This window comes from Heterodontus francisci, chromosome 15 (genome assembly GCF_036365525.1).
Source record: "Heterodontus francisci isolate sHetFra1 chromosome 15, sHetFra1.hap1, whole genome shotgun sequence".
NCBI lineage: Eukaryota > Metazoa > Chordata > Chondrichthyes > Heterodontiformes > Heterodontidae > Heterodontus > Heterodontus francisci.
This window is the reverse complement of record NC_090385.1, coordinates 100,198,484-100,211,008: the sequence shown is the minus strand read 5'-3', so window position 1 is coordinate 100,211,008 and position 12,525 is coordinate 100,198,484. Positions and strand designations below refer to the sequence as shown.

Genomic DNA, 12,525 nt, shown 5'->3' with positions numbered 1-12,525 from the left:
CATTAAAAAGGTACCTGGACATGCAATTGAACTGCTGTAACCTGCAAGGCCATGGACCAGGTTCTGGAAAGTGGGATTAGTTTGGGTGGCTAGTTTTTTCAGCTGGCACAGACACAATCAGCTGAATGGCCTCTTTCTGTGCAGTTACTTTTCTATGGTTTCTATGACTACTGCTAGGGGCCTATATTCTAATCCCACCAGTGTTTTCTAATTCTTGCTATTCCAAATTTCCACTCATACTGATTCTACTTCACGATTTTCTGAAGCTAGATCCTTTCTCACTAATGTCCTTATGTCATCCTTTACTATCAACGCCACCCCTTCTCCTTTGCCATTCTGTCTGTTTTTCTGAAATATTGGGTACCCTGAAATATTTATTTTCCAACCTTGATCACCTTGTAACCATGTCTCTGTAATGGCGATTAGATCTAAATCATTACCTTTATTTGTGCCACTACTTCATCGATCTTATTGCAGATGCTTCATGCATTCAGATAAAGAATGTTTAATTAATTTTTTTTACTTCTATTTCCTGCAATGATCCAATTCGCTGATGTACAAATTTTGTTAAACTCTCTGTCCCTTCCTGTCCCATTTTGCTTGTCTTTATCCACAACGCTATACTGTTCCGCTGTCCTGGTCTTTCTCTTTGGATTTCTAAATCTCCCCTCACCCAAACCTTCCCCCACCCCACCCCCAGTTAGTTTAAAGCCCTGTCCACAGCCTTCGTTATACGATTGGCCAGCTTAACCTTGTCTTCTGTCCAGCAAAGCAGAAGAAATACTAAATGCTTTGAGGGTGGTTAAACACCTCAGAAATATTAATGTATGTCTCATATGTGTACACTATTGTCCCAAATAGAAATGGGCATAGATCACAACACAAGTGGTGTGAATGAGCTAAAGCAATGAACCCATCAATGTTCTGTGGAACCAATAAAGTTGGACTATCAAGGGCCACAAACAGGGAGGCAATTGCATCAAATATTTGGTTTACCAGCTACTTCAATTGAAGTGGCACAAAGTGGAGATGAGTGTTGAACATAGCGAAGCCTGTCAGTGCTGCTTAACCTGATTGGAGAGAAACTCTCACAAGAAGGTGTGAGGCTCTTTGGTTAAACAGTGTATGGACTGAGGAATGTGCTAATTGGAGAACAGAGGCAACAACTCGTCCAACAAATTGAAAATCAACCAGCCATGAGCCTGTGTGGAACTGTATAAACCCAAATTAAAAATTAACAATTCGAAAAAGCATTGCCAATGATGACAGTAACATTTCTGAATGTTGAACAGCCCACAGGGCAGAACCTTTAGAAAGAGGATCAGTAAATGAAAGAGAAAAGGCTCACTTTGTCCTATAAAAGCAAAATACTGCGGATGCTGGAAATCTGAAATAAAAACAAGAAATGCTGGAACCACTCAGCAGGTCTGGCAGCATCTGTGGAGAGAGAAGCAGACCCGAAACATTAACTCTGCTTCTCTCTCCACAGATGCTGCCAGACCTGCTGAGTGGTTCCAGCATTTCTTGTTTTTATTTCACTTTGTCCTATACTTGTCTTCAGCTCTACCCTCTACTGAATGTAACTGTGCTTTTGGTTTCTCTGCAGATCACTCTCCCATGTGAGCGTGTTGATACTAGCAACATATTCAGGACATGGCTGAACAAGTTCTGGAATTCTTCATACTCTATAGCACCCTCCTGATAGTCCTTCTTTCCAAGACTAGCCTCACTGTGCACGGGTAAGTGGCTGCATCATACATTTCACATTATTGCAACAGCTACTTATGGCTAGCTCATTGATACAATTCTCATCCAATGCATAAGTAAGACAGCAGATGGAGTCATTGTTTTTATTCGTTCTTGAGATGTGGGCATTGCTGGCTCAACTAGTATTTATTGCCCATCCCTAATTGCCCTTGAACTGAATTTACATTTTATTTAGAGATACAGAACTGGAAACAGGCCCTTCGGCCCACCGAGTCTGTGCCGACCATCAACCACTCATTTATACTAATCCTACACTAATCCCAAATTCCTACCACATCCCCACCTTCTCTATATTCCCCTACCTATACTAGGGGCAATTTACAATGGCCAATTTACCTATCAACCTGCAACTCTTTGGCTGTGGGAGGAAACCAGAGCACCCGGCGAAAACCCACGCGGTCACAGGGAGAACTTGCAAACTCCACACAGGCAGTACCCAGAATTGAACCCGGGTCGCTGGAGCTGTGAGGCTGCGGTGCTAACCACTGCGCCACTGTGCCACCCATGTCATGTTTGACCTGTCAGCGTGGTGTGTAGGTTACCTACAGGCATCAGGACTGCCCCAAACTCAAGGATAAATGAAACAAGAGGAAGAAAAAAAATAGAAGATTCAAAGTTATAACTGAAATAGAAGATCTCACATCACTTACAACAAAACTCAATAATAGGGTCCTCTGGGGGAGGCGGTGGCAAAGTGGTATTGTCACTGGACTAGTAATCCAGAGGCCCAGGCTAATGCTCTGGGGACATGGGTTCGAATTGCACCATGGTAGATGGTGAAATTTGAATTCAATTATAAATCTGGAATTAAAATCTAGTCTAATGGTGATCATGAAACCATTGTCAATTGTTGTAAAAACCCATCTGGTTCATTAATGTCCTTTCGGGAAGGAAATCTGCTGTCCTTATCTTGTCTGGCCTACAAGTGACTCCAGACCCACGGCAATGTCGTTATATACCCTCTGAAAGGGGCTAGCAAGCTACTCAGTTATATCAAATGGCAACAAAGCCTAAGAAAAGGAATGAAACCCAACGGACCATCCAGCATTGACCTAGGCACTGGAAATGACAATGGCAAACCCAGCCCTGTCGACCCTGCAAAGTTCTACAGCTGTGGAGCTTGTGCCAAAATTGGGCGATCTGTCCCAAAGACTAGTCAAGCAATAGCCGGTTACAACTGAAACAGTAGGAGTGCACTGTCTTTCTCTAGTTCCACCTCTCCACAGATCACAACATATATTTAAGTGTTTACCCAGTTACCGAAACAGCCAATTATATACTTTGTTTAATTTTCAGAATAAAATCCACCGACCAAGTTTCTTTAATAAACAACAAAATTATCAATGTGTGATAAAACAAGATGTATTCAGTAAAGATGCAAAGCATTAAGACACAGATTGAAATATGAAAGCTCCCCCTTCACCCAAAACACACACAGACACACACACATACACGCACTAGTTAAAGTAAAAATAAAGAAATTGTCTCAAAAAAAAACAAAGAACAAAGAAAATTACAGCACAGGAACAGGCCCTTCGGCCCTCCAAGGCTGCGCCAATCCAGATCCTCTATCTAAACATGTCGCCTATTTTCTAAGGGTCTGTATCTCTTTGCTTCCTGCCCATTCATGTAACTGTCTAGATACATCTTAAAAGATGCTATCGTGCCCGCGTCTATGACCTCCGCTGGCAACGCGTTCCAAGCACCCACCACCCTCTGCGTAAAGAACTTTCCACGCATATCCCCCCTAAACTTTTCCCCTCTCACTTTGAACTCGTAACCCCTAGTAATTGAATCCCCCACTCTGGGAAAAAGCTTCTTGCTATCCACCCTGTCTATACCTCTCATGATTTTGTACACCTCAATCAGATCCCCCCTCAACCTCCGTCTTTCTCATGAAAATAATTCTAATCTACTCAACCTCTCTTCATAGCTAGCGCCCTCCATACCAGGCAACATCCTGGTGAACCTCCTCTGCACCCTCTCCAAAGCATCTACATCCTTTTGGTAATGTGGCAACCAGAACTGCACGCAGTACTCCAAATGTGGCCGAACCAAAGTCTTATACAACTGTAACATGACCTGCCAACCCTTGTACTCAATACCCCGTCTGATGAAGGAAAGCATGCCGTATGCCTTCTTGACCACTCTATTGACCTGCGTTGCCACCTTCAGGGAACAATGGACTTGAACACCCAAATCTCTCTGAACATCAATTTTCCCCAGGACTTTTCCATTTACTGTATAGTTCACTCTTGAATTGGATCTTCCAAAATGCATCACCTCGCATTTGCCCTGATTGAACTCCATCTGCCATTTCTCTGCCCAACTCTCCAATCTATTTATATTCTGCTGTATTCTCTGACAGTCCCCTTCACTATCTGCTACTCCACCAGTCAGTGTCGTCTGCAAACTTGCTATTCAGACCACCTATACTTTCCTCCAAATCATTTATGTATATCACAAACAACAGTGGTCCCAGCACAGATCCCTGTGGAACACAACTGGTCCTACGTCTCCATTTTGAGAAACTCCCTTCCACTGCTACTCTCTGTCTCCTGTTGCCCAGCCAGTTCTTTATCCATCTAGCTAGTACACCCTGGACCCCATGCGATTTCACTTTCTCCATCAGCCTACCATGGGGAACCTTATCAAACGCCTTACTGAAGTCCATGTATATGACATCTACAGCCCTTCCCTCATCAATCAACTTTGTCACTTCCTCAAAGAATTCTATTAAGTTGGTAAGACATGACCTTCCCTGCACAAAACCATGTTGCCTATCACTGATAAGCCCATTTTCTTCCAAATGGGAATAGATCCTATCCCTCAGTATCTTCTCCAGCAGCTTCCCGACCACTGACGTCAGGCTCACCGGTCTATAATTACCTGGATTTTCCCTGCTACCCTTCTTAAACAAGGGGACAACATGAGCAATTCTCCAGTCCTCCGGGACCTCATCCGTGTTTAAGGATGCTGCAAAGATATCTGTTCCGGCCCTAGCTATTTCCTCTCTCGCTTCCCTCAGTAACCTGGGATAGATCCCATCTGGACCTGGGGACTTGTCCGCCTTAATGCCTTTTAGAAAACCCAACACTTCCTCCCTCCTTATGCCGACTTGACCTAGAATAATCAAACATCTGTCCCTAACCTCAACATCCGTCATGTTCCTCTCCTCGGTGAATACTGATGCAAAGTACTCGTTTAGAATCTCACCCATTTTCTCTGACTCCACGCATAACTTTCCTCCTTTGTCCTTGAGTGGGCCAATCCTTTCTCTAGTTACCCTCTTGCTCCTTATACATGAATAAAAGGCTTTGGGATTTTCCTTAACCGTGTTTGCTAAAGATATTTCATGACCCCTTTTAGCCCTCTTAATTCCTCGTTTCAGATTGGTCCTACATTCCCAATATTCTTTCAAAGCTTCGTCTTTCTTCAGCCTCCTAGACCTTATGTATGCTTCCTTTTTCCTCTTAGCTAGTCTCACAATTTCACCTGTCATCCATGGTTCCCTAATCTTGCCATTTCTATCCCTCATTTTCACAGGAACATGTCTCTCCTGCACGCTAATCAACCTCTCTTTAAAAGCCTCCCACATATCAAATGTGGATTTATCTTCAAACAGCTGCTCCCAATCTACATTCCCCAGCTCCTGCTGAATTTTGGTATAGTTGGCCTTCCCCCAATTTAGCACTCTTCCTTTAGGACCACTCTCGTCTTTGTCCATGAGTATTCTAAAACTTACGGAATTGTGATCACTATTCCCAAAGTAGTCCCCTACTGAAACTTCAACCACCTGGCCGGGCTCATTCCCCAACACCAGGTCCAGTATGGCCCCTTCCCGAGTTGGACTATTTACATACTGCTCTAGAAAACCCTCCTGGATGCTCCTTACAAATTCTGCTCCATCTAGACCTCTAACACTAAGTGAATCCCAGTCAATGTTAGGAAAATTAAAATCTCCTCTCACCACCACCCTGTTGCTCCTGCATCTTTCCATAATCTGTTTACATATTTGTACCTCTATCTCACGCTCGCTGTTGGGAGGCCTGTAGTACAGCCCCAACATTGTTACCGCACCCTTCCTATTTCTGAGTTCTGCCCATATTGCCTCACTGCTCGAGTCCTCCATAGTGCCCTCTTTCAGCACAGCTGTGATATCCTCTTTGACCAGTAATGCAACTCCTCCACCCCTTTTACCTCCCTCTCTATCCCGCCTGAAGCATCGATATCCTGGGATATTTAGTTGCCAATCATGCCCTTCCCTCAACCAAGTCTCAGTAATAGCAATAACATCATACTCCCAGGTACTAATCCAGGCCTCATCTGCCTTACCTACTACACTTCTTGCATTAAAACAAATGCACCTCAGACCACCAGTCCCTTTGCGTTCATCATCTGCTCCCTGTCTACTCTTTCCCTTAGTCACGTTGACTTCATTATCTAGTTCCTTACAGGCTTTAGTTACTACCTCCTTACTGTCCACTGACCTCCTCATTTGGTTCCCATCCCCCTGCCACATTAGTTTAAACCCTCCCCAACAGCATTAGCAAAAGCACCCCCAAGGACATTGGTTCCAGTCCGGCCCAGGTGTAGACCGTCCAATTTGTAATAGTCCCACCTCCCTCAGAACCGGTCCCAATGTCCCAAAAATCTGAACCCCTCCCTCCTGCACCATCTCTCAAGCCACGCATTCATCCTGACTATTCTTTCATTTCTACTCTGACTATCACGTGGCACTGGTAGCAATCCTGAGATTACTACCTCTGAGGTTCTACTTTTTAACTTCGGTCCTAACTCCCTAAATTCTACTTGTAGGACCTCATCCCATTTTTTACCTATATCATTGGTGCCTATGTGCACAACGACAACTGGCTGTTCACCCTCCCCTTTCAGAATGTTCTGCAGCCGATCTGAAACATCCCTGACCCGTGTACCTGGGAGGCAACATGCCATTTGGGAGTCTCGTTTTCAACCACAGAACCGCCTATCTACTCCCCTTACAATCGAATCCCCGATGACTATAGCCCTTCCACTCTTTTTCCCGCCCTTCCGAACAGCAGAGCCAGCCACGGTGCCATGAACCTGGCTACTGCTGCCTTCCCCTGGTGAGCCATCTCCCTCAACAGTATCCAAAACGGTATACCTGTTTTGGAGGGAGATGACCGCAGGGGACACCTGCGCTGCCTTCCTGCTCTTTCTCTGCCTTTTGGTCACCCACTCCCTTTCTCCCTCAGCAATCCTAATCTGCGGTGTGACCAATTCGCTAAACGTGCTATCCACGACCTCCTCTGCATCGCGGATGCTCCAAAGTGAGTCCATCCGCAGCTCCAGAGCCGTCATGCGGTCTAACAAGAGGTGCAGCTGGACACACTTTCAGCACGTGAAGGAGTCAGGGACATCAGCCGTGTCCCTGAGCTCCCACATTGAGCAAGAGGAGCATAACACGGGTCTGAGATCTCCTGCCATTTTTAATCTTAAGCTTAACTTAGTCTTAACTTAGATAAATGAAAAAGGAACGAAAAGTTTTTACCAATCACACGAAAAAAAAAATAGTAAAAGCCTTACCTTATCTGCACACCACCGAGTCCTTTTTTTTGGTTAGAGGAGGAGGGCAGGTGGGAGACACTACAGGTGTCGTGTCTCGGGTTCAGCTGCTGCCCAAATATATAGGACTTACTTACCCAGCTGCCACCTCGCTCTCCCTGTCGCCACTAAAAAGAAATTGCCAAAACAAAAAGGTAAGTTTATATAAGTTGTAAACTCACTTACCCAGCTACCACCTGTCTCTGCAGAGATCTTTTCACAAAAAAGACAAAAAAGATTACTTTGGCCAAATACCTGTTAATTCTTGAAGGAAAAGGAGAAGATTAGGAATGATATCAATTGTCCTTTTATTCTGGCATCCCAAATATGCATAGCCGGATGTCACTGGGATATTTCTGGAGCAGTTCTTTTCAGGCGGCGTTGAGAATTAGTCTGGCATGATTTTCAGGAGAAATGTGACATCAGGGGTTTCAATTATCACACACTGGATTCACAAGGTTTCTCAGAGAGGTGGAGAAAGGATGAACTTGTCTTCTCTTTTAGCTGGTTGACCCCAAAAGACTCAAAACAGTATTCAAAATGATCATAAGTCTTGGCATCCCACTTCTTTGTAAAAAAAAAACTCCCAAGTCAGAAGGCACATGCCGTTTACTTAGCTGAAGACATGTGACTTCTAGTAAGTGTTTTTAAACAAAGTGCTTCCAATTATCTTTTTTTTTAAAAATTCAGCATCTTCAGTCTCAAATGAATCCATTTCCACAATTCTAAAACACAAGTCCTCAAACAATATTGGGGCGGCACAGTGGCGCAGTGGTTAGCACCGCAGCCTCACAGCTCCAGCGACCCGGGTTCAATTCTGGGTACTGCCTGTGTGGAGTTTGCAAGTTCTCCCTGTGTCTGCGTGGGTTTCCTCCGGGTGCTCCGGTTTCCTCCCACAGCCAAAAGACTTGCAGGTTGATAGGTAAATTGGCCATTATAAATTGCCCCTAGTATAGGTAGGTGGTAGGGGAATATAGGGACAGGTGAGGATGTGGTAGGAATATAGGATTAGTGTAGGATTAGTATAAATGGGTGGTTGATGGTCGGCACAGACTTGGTGGGCTGAAGGGACTGTTTCAGTGCTGTATCTCTAAATCATTAAATCAAAAAAAATATTAAAAAATGGAACACCTTCATAGCAATGGTCATACTCATAGAATCATACTTTACATACAATGTCCCAGACAGAACCATCACCATCCCTGGATATGTCCTGTCCCACTGGCAGGACAGACCCACCAGAGGTGGCGGCACAGTGGTATACAGTCAGGAAGGAATTGCCCTGGGAGTTGTCAACATTGACTCCGAACCTCACGAAGTCTCATGGCATCTGGTCAAACATGGGCAAGGAAACCTCCTGCTGATTACCACCTACCCATCCCTCCACCCTAGGCGGATGAATCAAGGTTTCTCCATATTGAATACAATTTGGAAGAGGCTCTGAGGGTAGCAATTGCACAGAATGTACTCTGGATGAGAGATTTCAATATCCATCACCAAGAGTGGCTCGGTAGCACCACTCCACTGGTCGAGTCTTAAAGGACATAGCTGCTAGGCTGGGTCTGCGGCAGTTGGTGAGGGAACCAACAAGAGGGAAAAAAACAAGTTTGGCATACAAGTAGCCCTGTGTTGTAGCTTTACCAGGCTGACACCTCATTTTTAGGTTTTCCTGGTACTGCTCCTGGCATGCCCTCTGGCACTCCACCAGAGGTGGAGGCTCCACAGATATCCCCATCCTCAACGATGGGGAGCCCAGCACCTGAGTGCGAAAGCTAGGCTGAAGCATTTGCATCCATCTTCAGCCAGAAGTATTGAGCGGATGATCCATCTCAGCCTCCTCCTAAGGTCTCCAGCAACACAGATGGCAGTCTTCAGCCAATCCGATTCACTCCACGTGATATCAAGAAATGGCTGGAGGCATTGGATAATACAAAGGCTATGGGCCTTGACAATATTCCGGAAATAGTACTGAAGACCTGTGCTCCAGAACTTGCCGCGCCCCTACCCAAGCTGTTCCAGTACAGCTACAGCACTGGCATCTGCCCAGCAATGTGGAAAATTGCCCAGGTATGTCCTGTACACAACAAGCAGGACAAATCCGATCCAGCCAATTACCGCCCCATCAGTCTACTCTCGATCATCAATAAAGTGATGGAAGGGGTCGTCGACAGTGCTAACAAGCAGCACTTGCTTAGCAATAACCTTCTCACTGGCGCTCAATTTGGGTTCTGCCAGGGCCACTCAACTCCTGACCTCATTACAGCCTTGGTCCACACTTGGACAAAAGAGCTGAACTCCAGAGGTGAGGTGAGAGTGACTGCCCTTGACATCAAGGCAGCATTTGGCCGAGTATGGCATCAAGGAGCCCCAGCAAAACTGAGGTCAATGGGAATTGGGGGAAGACTCTCTGCTGGTTGGAGACATAACTAGCACAAAGGAAGATGGTTGTGGTTGTTGGTTGTTAGTTCCAGGACATTACTGCAGGAGTTCCTCAGGGTAGTGTCCTGGGCCCAACCATCTTCAGCTGCTTCATCAATGACTAGCCTGCCATCATAAGGTTGGAAGTGGGGATGTTTGCTGATAATTGCACTATGTTCAGCACCATTCGCGACCCCTCAGATACAGAAGCAGCCTGTGTCCAGATGCAGCAAGACCTGGACAACATCAAGGTTTGGGCTGATAAGTGACAAGTAACATTCACACCACACAAGTACCAGCCAATTACTATCTCAAACAAGAGAGAATCTACCCATCTCCCCTTGATTTTCAATGGCATTACCATCGCTGAATTCCCCACGATCAACATCCTGGGAGGGTTACCATTGACCAGAAACTGAACTGGAGCAGTCACATAAATACTGTTACTGCAAGAGCAGGTCAGAGGCTGGGAATTTTGCAGTGAGTAGCTCACCTCCTGACTCCTCAATGCATGTCCACCATTACATTACATTACTTAAAGGGATGATGGTGGATAGGCAATGGCAAACATTCAAAGAGCGCATGGATGAACTGCAACAATTGTTTATTCCTGTCGGGCACAAAAGTAAAATGGGAAAGGTAGCCAAACCATGGCTTACATGGGAAATTAGAGATCGCATTAGATCCAAGGAAGAGGCATATAAATTTACCAGAAAAAACAACAGACCTGAGGGTTGAGAGCAGTTTAGAATTCAGCAAAGGAGGACAAAGGGATTGATTAAGAAGGGGAAAATAGAGTACGAGAGTAAGCTTTCAGGGAACATAAAAACTGACTGCAAAGGTTTCTATAGGTATGTGAAGAGAAAAAGATTGGTGAAGACAAATGTAGGTCCCTTACAGTCAGAAACAAGGGAATTTATTATAGGGAGTATTGACAGGCAAAGAGATCTGGGTGTACAAGTCCACAGATCACTGAAAGTGGCAACGCAGGTGGATAAGGTAGTCAAGAAGGCATACGGCATGCTTGCCTTCATCGGTCGGAGCAAAGAGCATAAAAATTGGCAAGTCATGCTGCAGCTGTACAGAAACTTAGTTCGGCCACACTTGGAATATTGTGTGCAATTCTGGTCGCCACACCACCAGATGGATGTGGAGGCTTTGGAGAGGGTACAGAAGAGGTTTACCAGGATGTTGCCTGGTCTGGAGGGTATTAGCTATGAGGAGAGGTTGGATAAACTCGGATTGTTTTCACTGGAACGACAGAGGTGGAGGGGCGACATGATAGAGGTTTACAAAGTTATGAGTGGCATGGACAGAGTGGATAGTCAGAAGCTTTTTCCCAGGGTGGAAGAGTCAGTTACTAGGGGACATAGGTTTAAGGTGCGAGGGGCAGAGTTTAGAGGGGATGTGCGAGGCAAGTTTTTTTACACAGAGGGTGGTGAGTGTCTGGAACTTGCTGCCGGGGGAGGAAGCAGGTACGATAGCGACGTTTAAGAGGCATCTTGACAAATACATGAATAGGATGGGAATAGAGGGATACGGTCCCCGGAAGTGCAGAAGGTTTTAGTTTAGACAGGCATCAAGATCGGCGCAGGTTTGGAGGGCCGGATGGCCTGTTCCTGTGCTGTACTGTTCTTTCTTCTTTTGGAACAAAGAAATGGCTGACTATCTAAATGCATACTTTGGTTCTGTCTTCACAAAGGACGGCACAAATATTATACCAGAAATGTTGGGGAACACAGGGTTTAGTGAGAGGGAGGAACTGAAGGAAATCAGTATTCGTAGGGAAATGGTGTTGGGGAAATTGATGGGATTGAAGGCCGATATATCCCCAGGGCCTGATGGTATGCATCACAGAGTACTTAACGAAGTGGCCCTAGAAATAGTGGATGCATTGGTGGTCATCTTCCAAGATTCTATAGACAATGGAACAGTTCCTACAGATTGGAGGGTAGCTAATGTAACCCCACTATTTAAAAAGGGAGATAGAGAGAAAGCAGGGAATTATAGACCAGTCAGCCTGACGTCGGTAGTGGGGAAAATTCTAGAGTCCATTATCAAAGAGTTTATAGCAGAGCACTTGGAGAACAGTGGTAGAATCGGGCAGAGTCAGCATGGATTTACGAAAGGGAAATCTACTAGAATTTTTCAGGGATGCAACTTGTAGAGTTGATGAGGGGGAACCAGTGGATGTGGTTTATTTGGACTTTCAGAAGGATTTCGACAAAGTCCCACACAAGAGGTTAGCGTGTAAAATTAAAGTGCATGGGATTGGGGGTAGTGTATTGCGATGGATAGAAAATTGGTTGGCAGACAGAAAATAAAGAGTAGGGATAAATGGGTCTTTTTCGAATGGCAGGTAGTGACTAGTGGGGTACCGCAGGGATCGGTGCTAGGACCCCAGCTATTCACAATATATATTAATGATTTAGATGAGGGAACTAAATGTAATATCTCCAAATTTGCAGATGACACAAAACTGGGTGGGAGGCTGAGTTGTAAGGAGGATGTAGAGAGGCTTCAGGATAATTTGGACAAGTTGAGTGAGTGGGCAAATGCATGGTAGATGCAGTATAATGTGGATAATGTGAGGTTATCCACTTTGGTAGCAAAAACAGGAAGGCAGATTATTATTTGAATGGCTATAAACTGAGAGAGGGGAATATGCAGCGAGACCTGGGTGTTCTCGTACACCAGTCGCAGAAGGTAAGCATGCAGGTGCAACAGATGGTAAAAAAGGCAAATGGTATGTTG

The 12,525-nt window shown here is 45.1% G+C and overlaps 1 protein-coding gene across 1 annotated transcript in view; it reads left to right on the top strand.

The window, feature by feature from the left end:
• The first annotated feature begins 1,653 nt into the window (after positions 1-1,653).
• Positions 1,654-12,525, top strand: part of LOC137377452 (gamma-aminobutyric acid receptor subunit alpha-3-like) — a 653,874-nt gene continuing 643,002 nt past the window's right edge. The window contains exon 1 of the mRNA XM_068047031.1: positions 1,654-1,739. Coding sequence (XP_067903132.1) covers positions 1,654-1,739 — 86 coding nt within the window. The remainder of the gene's footprint in view (positions 1,740-12,525) is intronic.